This window comes from Pipistrellus kuhlii, unplaced genomic scaffold (assembly GCF_014108245.1).
Source record: "Pipistrellus kuhlii isolate mPipKuh1 unplaced genomic scaffold, mPipKuh1.p scaffold_m20_p_2, whole genome shotgun sequence".
NCBI classification, from domain to species: Eukaryota; Metazoa; Chordata; class Mammalia; order Chiroptera; family Vespertilionidae; genus Pipistrellus; species Pipistrellus kuhlii.
In genome coordinates this window covers 15294378-15311466 of record NW_023425515.1, presented here as the reverse complement: position 1 = coordinate 15311466, position 17089 = coordinate 15294378, and the positions used below count along the sequence as shown (strand labels likewise).

Genomic DNA, 17089 nt, shown 5'->3' with positions numbered 1-17089 from the left:
AGGCTCTCAGAGCGGCACAAACATGTCCTTCATGGCATTAACACAGCTGCCGTTCTGCCTTATAGTCTGTCTAGCGATGCAGGGTGTCTGTAAGGACATGAAAGCAAGGTGGAGTGTGTGTGTGTGTGTGTGTGTGTGTGTGTGCACACGCGTGCGCGCCCGGCCGCCATCACCAGTGTCTAGGACAGGGCCTAGCGTAAAGCAGGCCCTCCCCAAACACTAGGTGAATGAAGGACTCTCTGTCATTGGTTTTCTGCTCAATGAAATCACAAGACCCTCTTTGTCTAGGTCCCCTGGCTGGGTTCCTGGCTGACATGCTCATTTTGTAGTTCGGCCAACCAAAATCAAAGTCCCTGTGCTCATCACCTCCCACTTTCTGGGAGCACCTGTGTCCTCGGCTCTCTGCCTGGCCTCAGGGCCTGGTGCACACACCTCCACCTTCTCACATCCCATTGTTCTCCCCTGAGAATCAATAACATAAATATTGGCATATCTACCATTCAATTGTTCTTTACGTACTCAGCTCCAACCAGAGTAGGTCCCCCCCCCCCCAACCTATGTATATTGTTCAGACAGGGTTATTCAGTTTAAGTTCCAACAGTGCTAAAGTTCAGAAAGAGAAACACTTCTGAACAATATGAACAAAATGAAAACTGCACTCAGTACACACAGAGCAACAGTGAGGTGCTCCCAGGATTTTGGAGATAGCCATGAGAAAAAGCTGCCCTCAAACGGAAATGAAAAAAAGCAAAAATGATAAACAAATATGTACACATATACTTGTGTGTGCATTTTTCTAAAGAGAAGGTGCAGGGCTCATAGCTTTTATTAGATTCTCAAAGCATGTATAACTCCCCCACCACCACTCAAGGAAAGATGACAAAACCCACATCCATCCTATAGAAGAACACAGCAGTTAGAAAGAACACTGGAGATCATGGATAGCCACAAACTGGTTTGTAAGACACACGGTTCAGAGGAAAAGAAAGTTATAAAATCTATTAAAGCACATTATGTATGTAAGACACGCAATGTTTACTTTTTTCTTTTAAATGTTACATACGCGTGGATTTGGATGAGTCAGCTACCAAATTGAGAACAGCATTGCCTACAGAGGAGGGAAAAGGATTAACGTGGCAGATATGTTATCAAAAAGATTTTAGTCTTATCTGAAATGTTTAAATTCCTTTTCACATGGAGAATGTGTTTTATGTTGCTCATATAAGTCAAAATTAGTTTTCAAAGATGTTAAGAGAACCTTATAATCTAATTGTACGAAAAAAACAAAAGTATATAAGCCCAGTCCCTGGCCCAGGCTAAGCAGGCCCCCATCCATCCCTTGTGGCTGGAATAGGATCTCTGCCCAGAATCTCAGGTCTGGGCACAGGGACCCCTTTTCCTGCTTATGACAATGCAAACATCCCAGGAGTTCTGCTGTTCTACTTAAAAGTGTGGATGAGTATGCGCCGAAAGCTCTCGCCAATTACATGTGAATTACTATAAGTAAGCCAAGACTTGAAAAATGAGAATGTTTCTCTATCTTTTTAAACACAAAGGATAAATATGGCAAGAAGCATTAATCACCATCTAAGGTAAAGAGTGATTTTATGAGCCTGCTATCTTGCAAAAACACCAATGGAAAATTATATGACTCAAGAGATTATCTTAAGCGGCATGTTACTGAGCGGCTGCAAATTATTTGAGACAAGTATGAAAACATAAGAAAAAGAAGGAAACTATCTAACCTTAAATGCATAAAGCATTTCTGCAAAGAAAATAACATATAGGTTTACTACATTTGTGGAGCTCTGATTTTTAGGGAGAAAAAGTATGCCTTTCAACTAAACAGTGTACATTCTGATAGAGTAAGTCCCATCAGTCGAACTACTAATTCTCTAACGTGTCTGTTATATTTTCAACTGGATGAAATTAGAATAAAATTGCCACTTTTCCAATCGTCCCTTTCTCGTTCAGCAATTCGGGAAGCTGTCCAGAGGCAAACTCTGTGTCCTAAAAGCTGAGCCCGTCCTGATTCCAGATTTCTTATGACACCGGTAGCCATGCTAAGCACAGCTGAAGAAACACTTGGATGAAAACAGAAAAACCAGTTTCTGAAGGAAGAGTCTGAAAGTCTGAAGCACACGGAAGAAATACTCGGAGTGATTTAAGGTTCCTGATAGACTCGCCTGTTGGAGAGCACAAAGGAAGAGTACAGTAGCAATGACTATATTAGGTTGTTGAATTCAGTGCACAGTTTTGCTCCGGTGCTTGTTTTTGCCCCTGAAGCCTGAATACCCTTTTCAAAAGCACCTGGGATGTCAAGGTGATGGAAATTACACAAACACGCCCCGTGGCAAATCAATGGGGTCAGGAGAGGACTGGTGAGCATGGCTTTGCTGCTGTCACTGAACTTAACAAAACAAACACCGGTTTCGCAATGGTCATGTTTTAGTGCTTGCACAGTGCAGGATGGAGGGGGGGGAGGGGGGAAGGCCAAGGGGGAGAAGGTGGGAGTAGTTATGATGAAAACCAAAAAGACTTGGGTCAGAATCTATCTTTTCCTTTCTGTAATATTTCAGTGCCTCCAGGATCCCATGAAAGGGTGAACTTGGAAAACCAGAGCTCACTTTGCATCCAGGTCTCAGCTGCTGCATGCCTGGCACCAACTATAACAAGTAGTTTGTTAGTTTTATCTACCCCAGATAGATAAAACAATCGATATTTTCCTTCAAACCCACAAGCTGTTCTCAGAGATCCAGGAACTCTTGGCTTCCTGTTCCCGCTGCCGTTTTAGGTGAGGCGCTGGGCCAATTCACCTGTGGATGGCAGGTCCTTCATCTCTGAGCACAGATCTCGAAAGATCAAGAAAACCTTTGCAAGTTCAAAACTTCAACTCCTGCCCTAACTGGTTTGACTCAGTGGATAGAACGTCGGCCTGAGAACTGAAAGGTCCCAGGTTCAATTCCAGTCAAGGGCATGTACCTTGGTTGCGGGCACATCCCCAGTAGGTATGAAGGAGGCAGCTGATCGATGTTTCTCTCTCATCTGATGCTTCTAACTCTCTGTCCCTATCCCTTCCTCTTTGTAGAAAATCAATAAAATATATTTTTAAAGAAAATGATAGCAATTGTTTAAAAAACAAAACAAAAACAACCCTTCAACTCCTTTTCATGTGGGACTGACCAAACATCATGATCATGTAAATTATTTCTCATAGTGTGAGTGTTTCCCAAAACCCAAAGAGCAGCACAGTTTTACTCCCTTGACAAGAGAAATCCAGTATGTCAACTTAGAAAGAGATCTATAGACTCTGACAATCAGGTGAAGGAAGAGGTAAGCCTGTCCCCCTTATGGAATTAGGAGCCCAGGTTGTATTCCTGACTATAAGGAACAGCCCAAGTCTACTTGAAGAACCTGCTAGCAGAGCCACCGCTGCTAAGTGCATTCACGTTAACTCACTTTAATCTGGTTAGAGAAGTTTGTGGCAGCCTAAACTTTCGTTATTCTACTGAGGTCCCTCAAATGCTTCTGTGTTCTCTCTTATCCCTAGATGACCGCAACACAGGTAAGCCTGTCACCAGAGCTGTAGGCGGAGACGCATCTGTCACCTGTGTGGTTGTCCAATAAAACTAAAGGAGACACATCATAAGTGAACACACTAAGACAAATGGCTTTTCAGGCCGAAGGCTTAAAGGCCTTATGCAACAGCCATGAATGACTGCACTTCTAAGGGGCCTTTGGCAGAATGGATTCTTCTTGCAATCAACTGACAGGAAAATTTTCATCCCAAGAGGCAGGCAGGTGTTTGCAACAAAGAGATTTAAAAAATAAAATAAAATAAAATAAAATAATTGCCGAAACCGGTTTGGCTCAGTGGTAGAGCTTCGGTCTGTGGACTAAAAGGTCCCAGGTTCGACTGTGGTCAGGGGCATGTACATTGGTTGCAGGCACATCCCTGGTAGGGGGTGTGCAAGAGGCAGCTGGTTGATGTTTCTCTCTCATCGACGTTTCTAGCTCTCTATCTCTCTCCCTTCCTCTCTGAAAAAAACCAATAATATATATATAATAAAATAATCAATAGCAAATACTCATACACATATACTCGCTCCCAAGTAGAAAGTCAAGGCAGATGCCAATATGAGACCTAACTCTTTGCCAGAAAACCCACTGTCCTATTCTTCCTGGAATCAAGGCCTTACCCCAAGAAGAGGCCCTTTGGTTAGTGATATAGGCAAGACTGGGTGGGGGCCACCCTACTAATTTCGTATATTGAAAGTTAAGCATGGAGCCCTGGCCAGGTGGCTCAGTTGGTTGGAGCGTCCCAGACAACAAAAGATTAAAGGCTGCAGGTTCTGTTCCTGGTCAGGGTACATAGGGGAGGCAACCAATTAATGTTTCTCTCTCACGTCAATGTCTATCTCTCTCTCTCTCTCTTTCCCTCCCTCCTTCTCTCCCTCCCTCTCTAAAAATAAAAACATGTCCTTGAGTGAGGATAAAAAAGTAAGTTAAAAAAAAGTTAAGCATGGAAAGATGATACCAAAATATATTTAAAAAAAACCTTTTTCAAAGACCTGTCCCAGACACTGCAACCCCTTTATAAAGAGAGACCGGGGCATGAGGTCAGACAGAGAAATGGAGGTCTTGATCCTCATAGAAAACAGCCTGACACTGTCCATGATTCATGAAGCCGCCTCTCTTTAGGGTCCTGATTGCAGCTTCGACAAACCAGCTGCTAGGCTGCTTTAAAAGTAACCGCAGCTTTTTTGCTGTTAAAAAATCAACTTTCCTAAAAGCCAGAGCTGCTTGCATCTTTTCAGTGGACAGAGAAAAACCACGTGGCAAGGGCAGAAAAGAACTTTAGGACAGTGATTACCGCTGGGGCGGCAGAAGGAAGGAAAGGGCTGGAGAGGAGGGAGGTTAAACGAATCTGCCTAAAAAATAGAGGCCTGAAGTAAATATGTTTAAACGTCAAGATTTGTTCAATCTGCCAAAACCGATTTGGCTCAGTGTATAGAGCATCAGCCTGTGGACTGAAAAGTCCCGGGTTTGATTCCGGTCAAGTGCACGTACCTTGGTTGCAGGCACATCCCCAATAGGGGGTGTACAGGAGGCAGCTGATCGATGATTCTCTCTTTTATCAATGTTTCTAGCTCTCTATCCCTCTCCCTTCCTCTCTGTTAAAAATCAATAAAAAATATATTATTAAAAAAAAAGATTTGTTCAATCTGGGTGATGGGAACCTGGAAATTTATTACACAGGCATCTATTTTTAAATGTTTCTGCACGTCTGAAGTACTTTATGATACAAAAAAAAAAAAAAAATTGAAGTAATGGGTGTTAAAGTCCAATCACCCTGCTTTGATTAAGTGTAATTGCCAAGCAACACAATAAATACACACAAGCCTCCTGGGAATACTCAAAGGCAAGATAACACACACTAAAGTTAGAACCCACTTTGTAGTTTTCTATTTTATCACCCAATAGCCTTTTGATATTAATCTTGTTAACAAAAAGCACATCCGTGTGCATTTATCTTTTGCCAAATAAAACGCATGCCCGTATTTGAAGTTTTATTGAAGGATATGTAGTAGTATGTGAATGTGCACTTGCTAATATAAATGAAAAGTAAACAGCAGGAGGCATGGTAAATACAACAGCCTGAGTTTTAGCGCTCAAGTTCAGTGGGATCAAAGAGTAAGTGACACGTTCTGTTTGGGGTCCAGAGAAAAACTGCAGGATTTAGGCCTGTGCTAACAAACACAGATGCTGCCACAGAGAGAGAGAACTGAAAATATCCACAGGATTATTCTTGAGGATTCTCTACCAAATGATCCATACCAATGATGGGATGACAGCCATTTAATGCCAACCAAGCATCATTGGGCCTTGTCCCAGTTTTTCCCCAAGTATTTGCTTTGGTACATCTATATTAATAAAAGGGTAATATGCTAATTAGATCAGACGTCTTCCAGACAACCATCCAGACGTCCTTCCTGACAAAGCTGGGATAGGAGAAGCCTCCTGCCCCACAGTCCCAGGCATCAGTGCCTGCGGCTGCAGCCTGGGAGAGGGAGAAAAGCTGCCCGCCCTGCGGTCCTGGGCACCTGTGGCTGCGGCTCAGATAAAGCCACCCACCCACTGTCTCTTGTGGCTGTGCCAGCCCAGGTTCCAGGTGCCTGTGGCCCGCCAGAGGAGGGAATCCTGGGTCCCAGGTGTGGAGCCAAGGCAGAGGTGGTTAGGGGCAATCAGGCAGGCAGGCAGGCGAGCTATTAGAAGCCAGCGGTTCTGGATTGCGAGAGGCAGTGGGACATCCCCTGGGGGGTCCCAAATTGGAGAGGGTGCAGGCAGGGCTAAGGGGCCCCCTGCCCCTCTGTGCACAAATTTTGTGTACCAGGCCTCTAGTATATATATATCATGAGACCATTGAATTGGCATATGTGAGTAGGTGTTACCACTTCACCACATGTAAACATCACAGAAGTTACAAACCATTAGTTTAGAAGCCAGGTCAGGCCCATAGATATTTTATTGGGCCCACACATTGTTTTTAAAACTTGAATTAGAATAATGCTCATAAAAGTCTGGATTTCTATTTCCCCTTTTCTAAGTATCAGAAGATTTGGCAGCACTGGGTAGGGTTGAGCTAAGCGCCAGCTGCTCCATTTGTAGAAGGCCTGTTTAAGACAGTCCCCACACTCCCCATCCCCACACACACCGGCATCCCTTGCTCACACTACTTGTCCTGGTCCTGCAGGCATTTTAATGTGACTTGATACTCAGGGTGCCACGCTGCGGAGGCAGTGGAACTGGGTGGATTCTCCTTAGAACCAAATTCAGGGGTGGGAGAGGGACAAGGAGGAAGAGACTGGTTTCTAGAAGTCTGAATTCTAAAACAGACTAGAAGAGGGGGGGAAGAGCCTGAAGCAGAAGATATCCCCACCATCAACGTACACTCATCTCCACAGTCTTGTTTCTGAGCACCAACCCACGTACACAGCTCCTTTTCTGACGTTGCTAGGTTCCCTGCAAAGATGAGATCCCTGACTCTGCATGACACTCATGTCAGCTTAAAACGCACCACTGCCCTCATACCGCCTGAGGACTCACAGAGGTGTGCTGGCTTGTTTCTTGATGCAACGCAGGCCTCCAACAGCCAAGCCAGCCGTGGGAATGCCTTTCCACTCGGTAATCCACCGGAAGCCCACAGAGGCTGTGCCCATAGCAGGTAAAGGAAGCATCACACTGTGACATGCGTTAAGCCAGGAGGAATAGAAGTTATGGCTGGAAACAAAAGATGTCTGATGCCAAGAGGAGAAATCACTCATCAGGACAAAAGTCAGCGTGGAGCCACTCCCACAGAGAGATGGAACAGAACGCCATTCATTAATCAACTTAAAAAAACAAACAAAAAACAAATGTGTCTACATCCAACAAGATTTCCAGGGAAGCTCTCTAATAAGCTCCCGATTGTGCACAGAGATACACACATACACACACACACACACACACACACACACACACACAAATGTGTATATATAGCCATAATTATAATCAAGTTCAAGAGAGATTAACTTACCATTACATATACACTATATTAAAAAAAAAAAAAAGAAAAGAAAAAGAAAGAAAAAAGAAGAGATACTGGATAGAAAGAGTTTCCAGAGTTCATAGTATATCAGTCCTGAGGCACTTTATCACAACCCAATTTTCCTAATCAGCATGGTCAAAGTTCATAGTCTCACATGTGCCTGAGAGGTTCGAGAAACACTGCACAGTTGAAGAAGAGTCTCACTCCTTAGAGGTACAGGACTACTGGCAGAAAAAATGTAAAACTACATTCCCGCCAAATGTACACAACTCAGCGTTCCCTCCTCTGCAGACAGAAGAGAAGGCAAACACTCACCGCAGAGAGCTGGCTCCATGTGGACCGGAGTGGCTTGTGCTGGATCACAATTTTTTCTTCTGACTTCTGCTCTTTGGGCTCAGACTCTTCATCAGAGTCAATGTCAAGGGCCTTTTCTTTGTAGTTCTGGTACAGGACAGCGTTTTCTGCAAGAAAAGCCAACCCAACGTGTCATCATGATGCTACCTGTTCTGAGCAAACATCCACATCTATACAAGGCTGAGTCTCCGGGTTAATAAATGACGAAGGGACAAATGGATTTTGTCACTAAAGAGTATTCCAATTGCTAAAAGGTGATTTTCTCACCCACACAGCCCTGTCCCAAATCCATCCATAGGGAAAAGGGAGGGCCCCTACATGAACTGCCAAGTAATGCAAAATCCCCATGTCACTGCACTACCCATGAAGGGTAGTCATACCTGCTAAACGGATTTTTGGGTTAAATTGAATCCACACCCTACCTTCCCTTCAAGGTCCATCGACATCCATTTACCTACGTAACAAACATTTACTGTACACCCACAATGTGCCAAGGACTGGGAGCAAATAGAAAGTTAAAGACACTTCTCGTGCCCTCGTGAGCTAAAAGTTTAAGGAGAAAAACAGTTCAAGTCGCTCATTCATTTACTGGTTTAACTGATATTTAGAAAATGCCTACTAGATACCAAGAATTGCTAGACACTGGGGATGCAACAGTGAGCAGAAAATAGGAAAGTATCAGTCTTCATGGAGCTGACATCAGAGTAAAGGGAGAGTGACAATAAATAAATAAATAACGTAAAAATATGTCAGATGCTGCCCTGGACAGTGCGGCTCAGTGGGTTGGAGAGTCACCAGTATACTGAAAGATTGCGGGTTCAATTCCCAGTGAGGGCACATCCCTAGGTTGTGGGTTTGATCCTTAGTCGGGGCATGTATAGAAGGCAACCAATTGAAGTTCTCTCTCTCGTTGATGTTTCTCTCTCTCTCTCTCTCTCTCTCTCTCTCTCTCTCTCTCTCTCTCTCAAACCAATGAGCATATCCTTAGATGAGGATTTAAAAAAAAATGTGTCAAATGCTGATAATGGTCATGGCGAAAAATAAAATAAGGAAAGATAGGGAATGTTATGAGGGAGGTATACAGATTTTAAATAGGGTAATTTAAGAAGGCCTCCTCCAAGGTGACATTTAGGCAAAGACTAAAGGTGAGAAAGCAAGCCACCATTCTACAGGGGAAAGAACATTTTATCAGCGGGAACAGCAAGTACCAAGGCCCTGGGGCAGGAGGCCTGCGTAGCTGGAATAGGATGAGGGAGGAAGAACGTACAGAAGATGGGAGATTGGGGATGAATAAAGGGCAGGCCATAGAGGGCCTGGCCTCAATGCCATTAAGAGAACTTGAGTGTTTTCTGCAAGTGGAAGGCAAGTCACTGTAGGATTGAGGACACAATGAATTTGTACAAATACAGACCAACACAGGGAGAAATTTATATACAGGTAACTCTGAGAAAAGACTGCCAGCTGCGTGTGATCTATCTAGTCTGAGGGGGAGAGGTGTCCGTGAGGAAAATCTAAGACCAGAAAGCTGAGAGGCCACAGAGCTAAAGGAAAAAGTATATGCAAAAGTCCTGAGGCAAGTGAAATACAGTTCCTTATAGGAACTAAGGCAGGTCGACGTGCCTTAGTGGATGTCTAGAGAACAAAGGGTACAAGCTGTGTGTAGGGAGAGGAACCGGACAGTCCAAATCAAGCAGAGCTTTGCAAGCTATTATATTTATTTTATTTTTTTCCTTTCATCTATTTTTTTTAAATTTAGTAAATCTTTATTGTTCAGATTATTACAGTTGTTCCTCTTTCTTCCCCCCATAGCTCCCCTCCACCTGGTTCCCATCCCACCCTCTTCCCATTGTCCTCATCCATAGGTGTACAATTTTTGTCCAGTCTCTTCCCGCACCCCCCACACCACTTTTCCCCAGAGAGTTGTTAGTCCACTCCCTTCCTAAAGAACTGAATTTTATCCTAAGGACAAAAGGAATGAGCTTCTTTCACACTGTATGGATTGTATTATGCTAAGCCTAAATGATGCATCCATTACAATGCTTTTGAAAAACTAGACCTGGTCGGGTGGCACAGTTGGTTGGAGCATCATCCCATACACCAAAAGGCTGTGGATTCAATTCCCAGTAGGGGCACATATCTAGGTTTTAGGTTCAATCCCCGGTTGGGATGCCCCCCCCCCCAAAAAAAAAAAAAAGATTGTATTTTGATCCTGATTGCCATGGGAACCCACTGAAAGGGAAGATTTTATTAGATCTTTAGGGGCAAAACACTAACTACGTAGGGACTCATGAGGATGCTACTGAAGTAGTTGACGAAAGACAACGGAGCTTGGCCTATGCAACTGAGAAAGAACTAGAAGTGGACTGACATATGGGCTTGGAGAGAGGGAGGTGATCAGCTGTGTCCTACGTCTGCAAGTCCCACAACAAGAAGGTAGGAGAGGGAAACACCAGGAGAGATTTAGCGACAGTAGGGAAGGTTAGGAGTTTCGTTTGGGACACAGAGTTTGAAAACCCTTTCCATCTACTGAAGCAAGGAAAACATCTGCCTCTTTATTGGACATCAACTATTCCATGTCCTACATGACTATAATAAAGGAATACTAGACCTATGGAAGATTGCACTGGTCTCTGATTGCTCTGCATGTACAAAACAAATTGTGAAGGTAATGACTAAGTTTCCCCCACCTCCAGTGCTATTTCAAGTAGTTAGTGGTTGGCACAAAACATACGCAAGCATTGCTGAAGCGATTTCTCATTCCCTCCCACCACAGCATTGGTAGCGGTAATGCTAACGTCATTGTACACCTGGTGAAATCAAGCCTTGGTGAGGTGAAGGTGCCTGCTCAATTATACCTCAAATGATGAGGAAAGCAGTAGGAGAGGAACCCCAGGCCCTTGGGTCCAACGTCACAGGTTCTCACCGCTATCACACGGCTTCCCAGGTTTTATTCCTGTTAATCATTAACTGTAAGAATACTGCATTCCTCAAGTACATATAAGTGAAAAAGAATGTCTAGGTCATCCTACTTGGAAAGAGATGAAAGCGTGCACAGAAACATGGTTCCTTATAAACAGAAACCATGTAAAACTAGTTATAACAAAGGGTGTGATCTATTCCAGGGGTGATCTGTTCTTGTACAAAAAAAAAAAAAAAAAAAAAAAAGGGCTCAACGTTTTAATCCTTTGAGGCAAAGGCCCCAGAATCAATGCCAAATTCCAAAAGATGAAAAATATCTAAGTCGATATTAGGTAGATGCTCTGATCACTTCATGTTCAAAACATGGTACCAGAGGAAGCACACTGGACCGAGAACCAGACCTCTGTCCCAAGGCTGGCTGTGTGCCCTCCACTGTAAAACCAGGGAGACAAATTCATCGTCAACAGGTACAACACTGCATCTGGGTTTCTTTTTCTTCATATAGAATGCTTCCTGATATTGGTGCAATGAATAAATTTTCATAAACCAGTCATGTTTAAATACTCCAGTGAGAATGATTTTTATATAGGGAAACAATTGATAATCACCAAGGTTATATGTTTTATAACTCTGGGTGGTTCTACATTAGATTTACTTAGCAGCATACCCTTCTTCATTATTCTTTATCTAGAGGCCCCAGTGCATGAAATTCATGCAACGGGAAGGGAGTTCCCTCAGCTCGGCCTGCTTTCCGATCTGGGACTCCTCAGGACCTCTGGCTCCTAACCTCTCACCTGCCTGCCAGCCTGATCCCCCTTACTGCTCTCCCCTGCTGGCCTGATCCCCCTAACTGCTCTCCCCTGACAGCCTGTTCGTCCTAATTGCTCTCCCCTGTTGGCCTGATCACCTCTAACTGCTCTCCCCTGCCTGCCTGATCGCCTCTAACCTCCTCTGCCTTGGCCCCGCTAACATGGCTGTGTCTGGAAGGACACCTGGAAGGTCGTCTGGAAGATGTTCAGTCTAATTTACAATATTACCCTTTTATTAGTATAGAAGATTGGAAAATCTAAGCATTGTAAAGCATGAAAGAAGGGAACTAACCTCACCTCTACCACCCTCCACCAGCCCTACAAGGGGTGCAGCTGGGGCTGCTGCTCCTTTCATGCTTTTCCAGTTGGCTGACATTTGACCCATCTATTTACACAAAGCCCACTAATCTGATTAGGGTTTGAACACCTGGCCGAAGCTGCTTTTGTTTTTGAAACTCTTAATGAAAATACTATATGGGTTACAAATGCTTAGGGATATGTTTCCATCGGCCAGGAGTTAGATTTTCCCCAAACAGACACTTGGTAAGGAAACGGGAAGTCAGAAATAAGACTAAAATGGGGAAAGAATATTCAGTCAAAGGAAATATGACCTAGGGGAAAAAAAGACTTAAGATCTAAATGCCAAACTCTCATATAATTTTTGACTAAAGAGCTAGAGCTTGCTCTTACTCTTTCTCCATTTTTTTTTTTTTTTAAAGGAAGGTGGGGGATAGAGCCAGAGTGGAAAAGAACTCAATATCCCAGGACATGGGCTCACAAAGTTATCAGCTTACAAAGAAAGCTATTGATTTTATTCACTGCTGGTATGACCAGATAAAAACTTAGCTGAGTGAAGAAGTGCTTTGTGCCGTATAATTTTGAGAAGCTGCACATTTTCCTCATCCTAAGTGTTGTTGTTACTGCAGCTGGATTGGAACGTATAATTGATATTCCACATTGAAACAGCAATAAAAGTCTGGAAAAATCAAATGCTTACCTTCCCCATCAAATGGTCCTTGTCCTTTCAGCACTTTTTTCTAAGAAACAAGAAAAGCAAAAAATGGAAAAGGCAAAGCATAATGTAGATGAATGAGCCAGATTGAAAACACAGCTATTTAAGAAAAAGTACTTATTTTGTTGTTACATTCATTAGATTTCCCAAAGCATACAGCTGATGATCCCTGGAGTGGTTCGCTCATAGGACTAACGACAATTCACTAAAACAGTGAAATATTGTAAAATGTACAATGTCCCTCACACCCTGTGGAAATAGTTTGAGAATCCTCAAATGACCAGCAGACTCAGTTATTTATGACTCACCATCACTGTTAAACTGAACTTTGCTATACTTGCAGGGTTGTGGGGGATGGGGGGGGAAGAAGGGAAAAACAAACATAAAACGTTATGTAATTTCTCGAAGGCCATAAGATCGAAAATAAAGCATGTTTGCTTGTGTGTTACATGTGTGACAATCATACAGAGACTGGTTCCAGTCCTCTGATTAATCAAGAGATGTCACTCCCAACATGAGTGTCTGCCCTATTGCCCAGGTCCACCTTATTTCTGAAGATGACAGCACACGCACACTCCAAATTCCCTTTCTCTGGTTTTCCCTATTTCTTTCTGTCATATTTGGCTTGTTTTTTTTTTTTTGTTTGTTTGTTTTGTTTTGTTTCCCCAATTTCAGCTTTCAGGCCTTTATCAGGGAGCAATAACACATAGTTCACGGGAACCTGAAGTTTTGTTAAGTGCACTCAAGGATAAAATGGGCACAAAACAGGAATGAAATACAATCAAAGGCCGAGCTGACAGAAACCAGTAACAACAAAGATGACATACTATCTGCGCCTTTTGCGCCTTGTTTTTCTGGCACCTAATTTTAACATTGCATTTTATCTTTGGTCTTTCGTATGTGATGGCCATTCAAATAAATAAATAAATAAATAAATAAATAAATAGTTAATATAAAGTAATCAATGGGTTCAAAGGAAATCAGCTTTCTCCCTAATCAGCTGAGATGAATCAGCAACCACTGACTGACACCTCTAAACAAGCACCAGACAGCTTGGCCAAAGTCAAGAGTGGAAATCCCGCCCTGCTCTCCAACCCTTTACCTGTGTTAAAAGTGCTCAGGACTCATGCAGCCAATCAATACCTCATTTTCCGTATCCTCCCCCCCCCCCCCCCCCCCATTCGTCCCAGATTTTGCCTAAGCTTAGAAAGTCAACCCAGTGATCCGAGTTTCCCTTTCTCCCACAAGGCTGCGTGAACTAAGTGCTGTGCCTGCCAACAATACAGCGGCCAAGAGATACCTGTGCACAGGTTTCCATCAACAAACAACAGAATTAAAGGGAACGATACCGTCTGATTTCCCCCCGCGTCCCTCCTTCCCTATCTATCATCCCCAACACCTTCCCTTTGGACTTTAGTGGCATGGCCCACTCTTACCTTTATCCTTCCAAGGCTGGAAAACTTCTCCTTGTCTTCCATCACCACTTTCAGGATCGGCTGGGACATCCTGTTCTTCTTCTTGGAGGCGGTCGGGCTGTCAAAATCCACGCCGCTGACCACGGCCCTGCGGTAGGACGTGGAGCGCAAGCCCCTGCGCAGAGAGCCCGGGCTGTCCAGGTCGTTGTCGGCCTCGCCCTCGTCCTCGGAGGGGCCCCCCAGGGACGCCCCGAGGCCCTCCACCATGCTGCGCACCTTGAGCAGTCTCTTGTGGGGCTCCGCATGCTGACCGCTGCTTTTGCTTAGTTTAATTTCCGAGGCCAGGCTCTTGGGGATTATCTGCTGCTTCCCCACCTTGAGGGCGGCCGGGCTATGGGTGCTCAGAACCACCGAAGAAAGGGCCTCCGCCCCCGGGAGCTCGTTGTCCTGGGAAGGCAGCCTTTGGAGGGGGAGTTTTTGTTCCAAAGACCTGTTCTGGGGAGAGGGTCTCCGCTCGGGGTCCTTCGCCGTCTGGCCGGATTGCAAAGGGGAGTCGATGTTTCCAGCAAGCCCGTTTGCAGCAACGGGAGGAGGAGGCAGGGGGCTGGCGGGCAATCCGACCACCGGGGCTCCCTCGGGGCTGCACGGGGCCGATGCCTTAGGGGAAGGCGGGGGGCGCAGGCGCTGCGGCGGCGGCGAGGGCGAAATCGCTGTCCCGTTCTCAGGGGGGGATTTCGGGGAGCCGCCCAGCGCCCCCCTGGGGGTCTGCGGGGACTTCAGGCGCCAGAGCCGAGGAGATGCAACCCGGTACTCCGGGGACACCGTCCTCCCGTTGGCCACCGCCCTCCGATGGGTGCACAGGAGCAGGGGGCTCCTCGGGACCGTCGTCCTGCCGTCCGAAGCGGTGGGCGCCTGGGAGGGAGTCTGCTGCGCCTCCAACGGGAACGGTCCTCGGTCCTCCACCGGGAAATCCGTGATCAGCAAGCCGCTCGGGCTCTGGTAAGACTGGGGTCTCGGCTTGCTCCGGCCCGGCATCTGCGGCTGGGGGGTCGATCTCCTACGCCACGAAGGGGTTAAGCTGCTGCTGGAGACATTCACGCCGCTCTGGCCGTCCATCGCGCCGAAGCCGGCCCGCGGGTGAGCCCCGCGAGGCACAGCACCCAGCTAGCGAAGCCGAAAGAGGGGGAAGAAGTTCATGGAACTTTGACTCCAGACAACCCAAGACGCGCGCTCCGAGGCCCGCGGGCACCCCGCCGCGGCGCGTCACTCACCCGCCCTCTCCAGGGCAGCGCCGCGCGCTCCGCGCTGCACGATCCGGGGCGAAATCCGGGACGAAATCGGGGCTGCGCCCCCGCGGACTCATCCAATCACCACCTCGTCTCTCTCCTGAGCCCAAAAGACCACCCGCGCGGAAGGAGTTCGCCCCCAAAGCGCCGGGCGCCAGCTGATGCGCAGGAAACTTGGGAGAAGTTCAGCTTCCTTGGGAAACTCGCCTCCGGACGCTCCGCGCGGCCGCCACCGCCGCCATCCAGCCAGCCACCCGCCCCAGTCGCTGGTGGCCTCGGGTGCTCTTCCAGCTGCCCGGCTCCTGGGTGGGTGATTTCCCTTCAGGGCTTTTTGCAGAGCTGGAGCCTAGCAGGGCCCACCGCCCCGTGGGTGGCCCCGGGACCGGACCGTGGCGCCGCGGCGGGAGCTCTGCGAAGCTCGGCGGCCAACAGAGACTCCGGCCCCGCCCCCGGCCTCGGCCCCGCCCCCGTCTTGGCCCCGCCCCCGACCAGGCCCGCCCCCTTCGCGGCCAGCAATCAGACCCTGGCTTCCCCTGCTCCACGCGCGAGCCTTTGATCACGCCGGTTCTCTGTTTTAAAACCGATCGCACACCTGGGCTGGGTGCCCAGGGAAGGGGTTGCAGGATGGCAGCTGGGGCTGCAGGCGGTGGGGCGGCCGGGGCCGCGCGGGCGGGGAGGTGGGCCGGCGCGCAGCGTGGGAAAGCGCGGGGGATCCCTGCTGAGATGCACTGGACGAAGCCCCAAGCCCCAGCGGATCTCGGGCGCAGAAACCGGGAATGCCAGGCAGAGGAGGGTTTGCGAAATGAATGGGTGAGCTGCAGGGTGCAGCTCCTCTGAACGCAGAGAGCCGGTCCATGCTAGGCGTTCCGGGTAGTCTTAAAGCAAATCCGATGGCCTCGCTCTCCTGCTGAAAGCATCTTGTAAGAGAGACTCATAGATTCGCTTGTTTGTTTGTTTGTGCCTAGTGTATTTCTGGGGGCATCCACGCAGGCCGCTTGGGAGAGAAACTGTGTGGCTAACCAAACTAGGGAGGGAGAGTTTTTCATTCAAACATCTTTGAATCTGGTGTGTTTTGAATCGTGGATGTTATCTATTAAGGATAAACGCAATTAAAATTACAGGGAGCGGGTGGGGAGGGAGGAGGATTGGTTTCCAAACATACATGGAATAAAAGTGAAAATCTTCTCTCTGGCTTAGGAAGACCCTGCATTCTGTGCCTTCCTCTTTCCCCATCACTTTTTCCTTCACGAATCTTAGTCCACACCCACTTAAAAGTTTTACAGCCCCAGAGAACCTTCCCTTTTGTTCCTTCTGTCTTGTCACTCCATCAGAGGCCTTCCTTTTTATACACTTATCACACATATTTATGCACACACACATTTTTGTGGTTTTGTTTATCTGTTTTTGTCTTTAGATTGTATGATGCTGCTAGAGGGCAGGGGTCATGCTTATGAATTGCTCTTCTGTATTCCAGGCACATAGCAGGCACTTACTACATATTTGTTGAATGATTGAGAAGTGAAGCGAGGACAGTGACCATCCCTTCCAGGGTGTTCCGTGGCCAAATAGTAGAAAGTTGGCTGTGTCCTGGCCAGCCTCCTGCGATCTGGGAAGAATAGAACAAACTTGAGAAGACAAATGATTTATACACCATAAGAACTGTATAATTAATTCTGTTAGCAAGACAAATGGGCTTTTCTCCAAGT

General features: G+C 46.5%; 1 protein-coding gene across 4 annotated transcripts in view; it reads right to left on the bottom strand.

Moving 5' to 3' along the window:
* ARHGEF26 (Rho guanine nucleotide exchange factor 26) overlaps positions 1-15819 on the bottom strand; it is a 112391-nt gene extending 96572 nt beyond the window's left edge. For 3 of the 4 annotated variants that reach the window (XM_036445491.2, XM_036445490.2, XM_045583616.1), the window contains exons 1-3: positions 14119-15818; positions 12668-12707; positions 7904-8049 (exon numbers count right to left, since the gene is read on the bottom strand). In XM_036445491.2, coding sequence (XP_036301384.1) covers positions 7904-8049; positions 12668-12707; positions 14119-15213 — 1281 coding nt within the window. In that variant the 5' untranslated portion in view covers positions 15214-15818. Of the gene's footprint in view, positions 1-7903; positions 8050-12667; positions 12708-14118 lie in introns of all 4 variants that reach the window. The other variant, XM_045583617.1, reaches the window with a different exon arrangement.
* Between the last annotated feature and the right edge of the window lie 1270 nt (positions 15820-17089).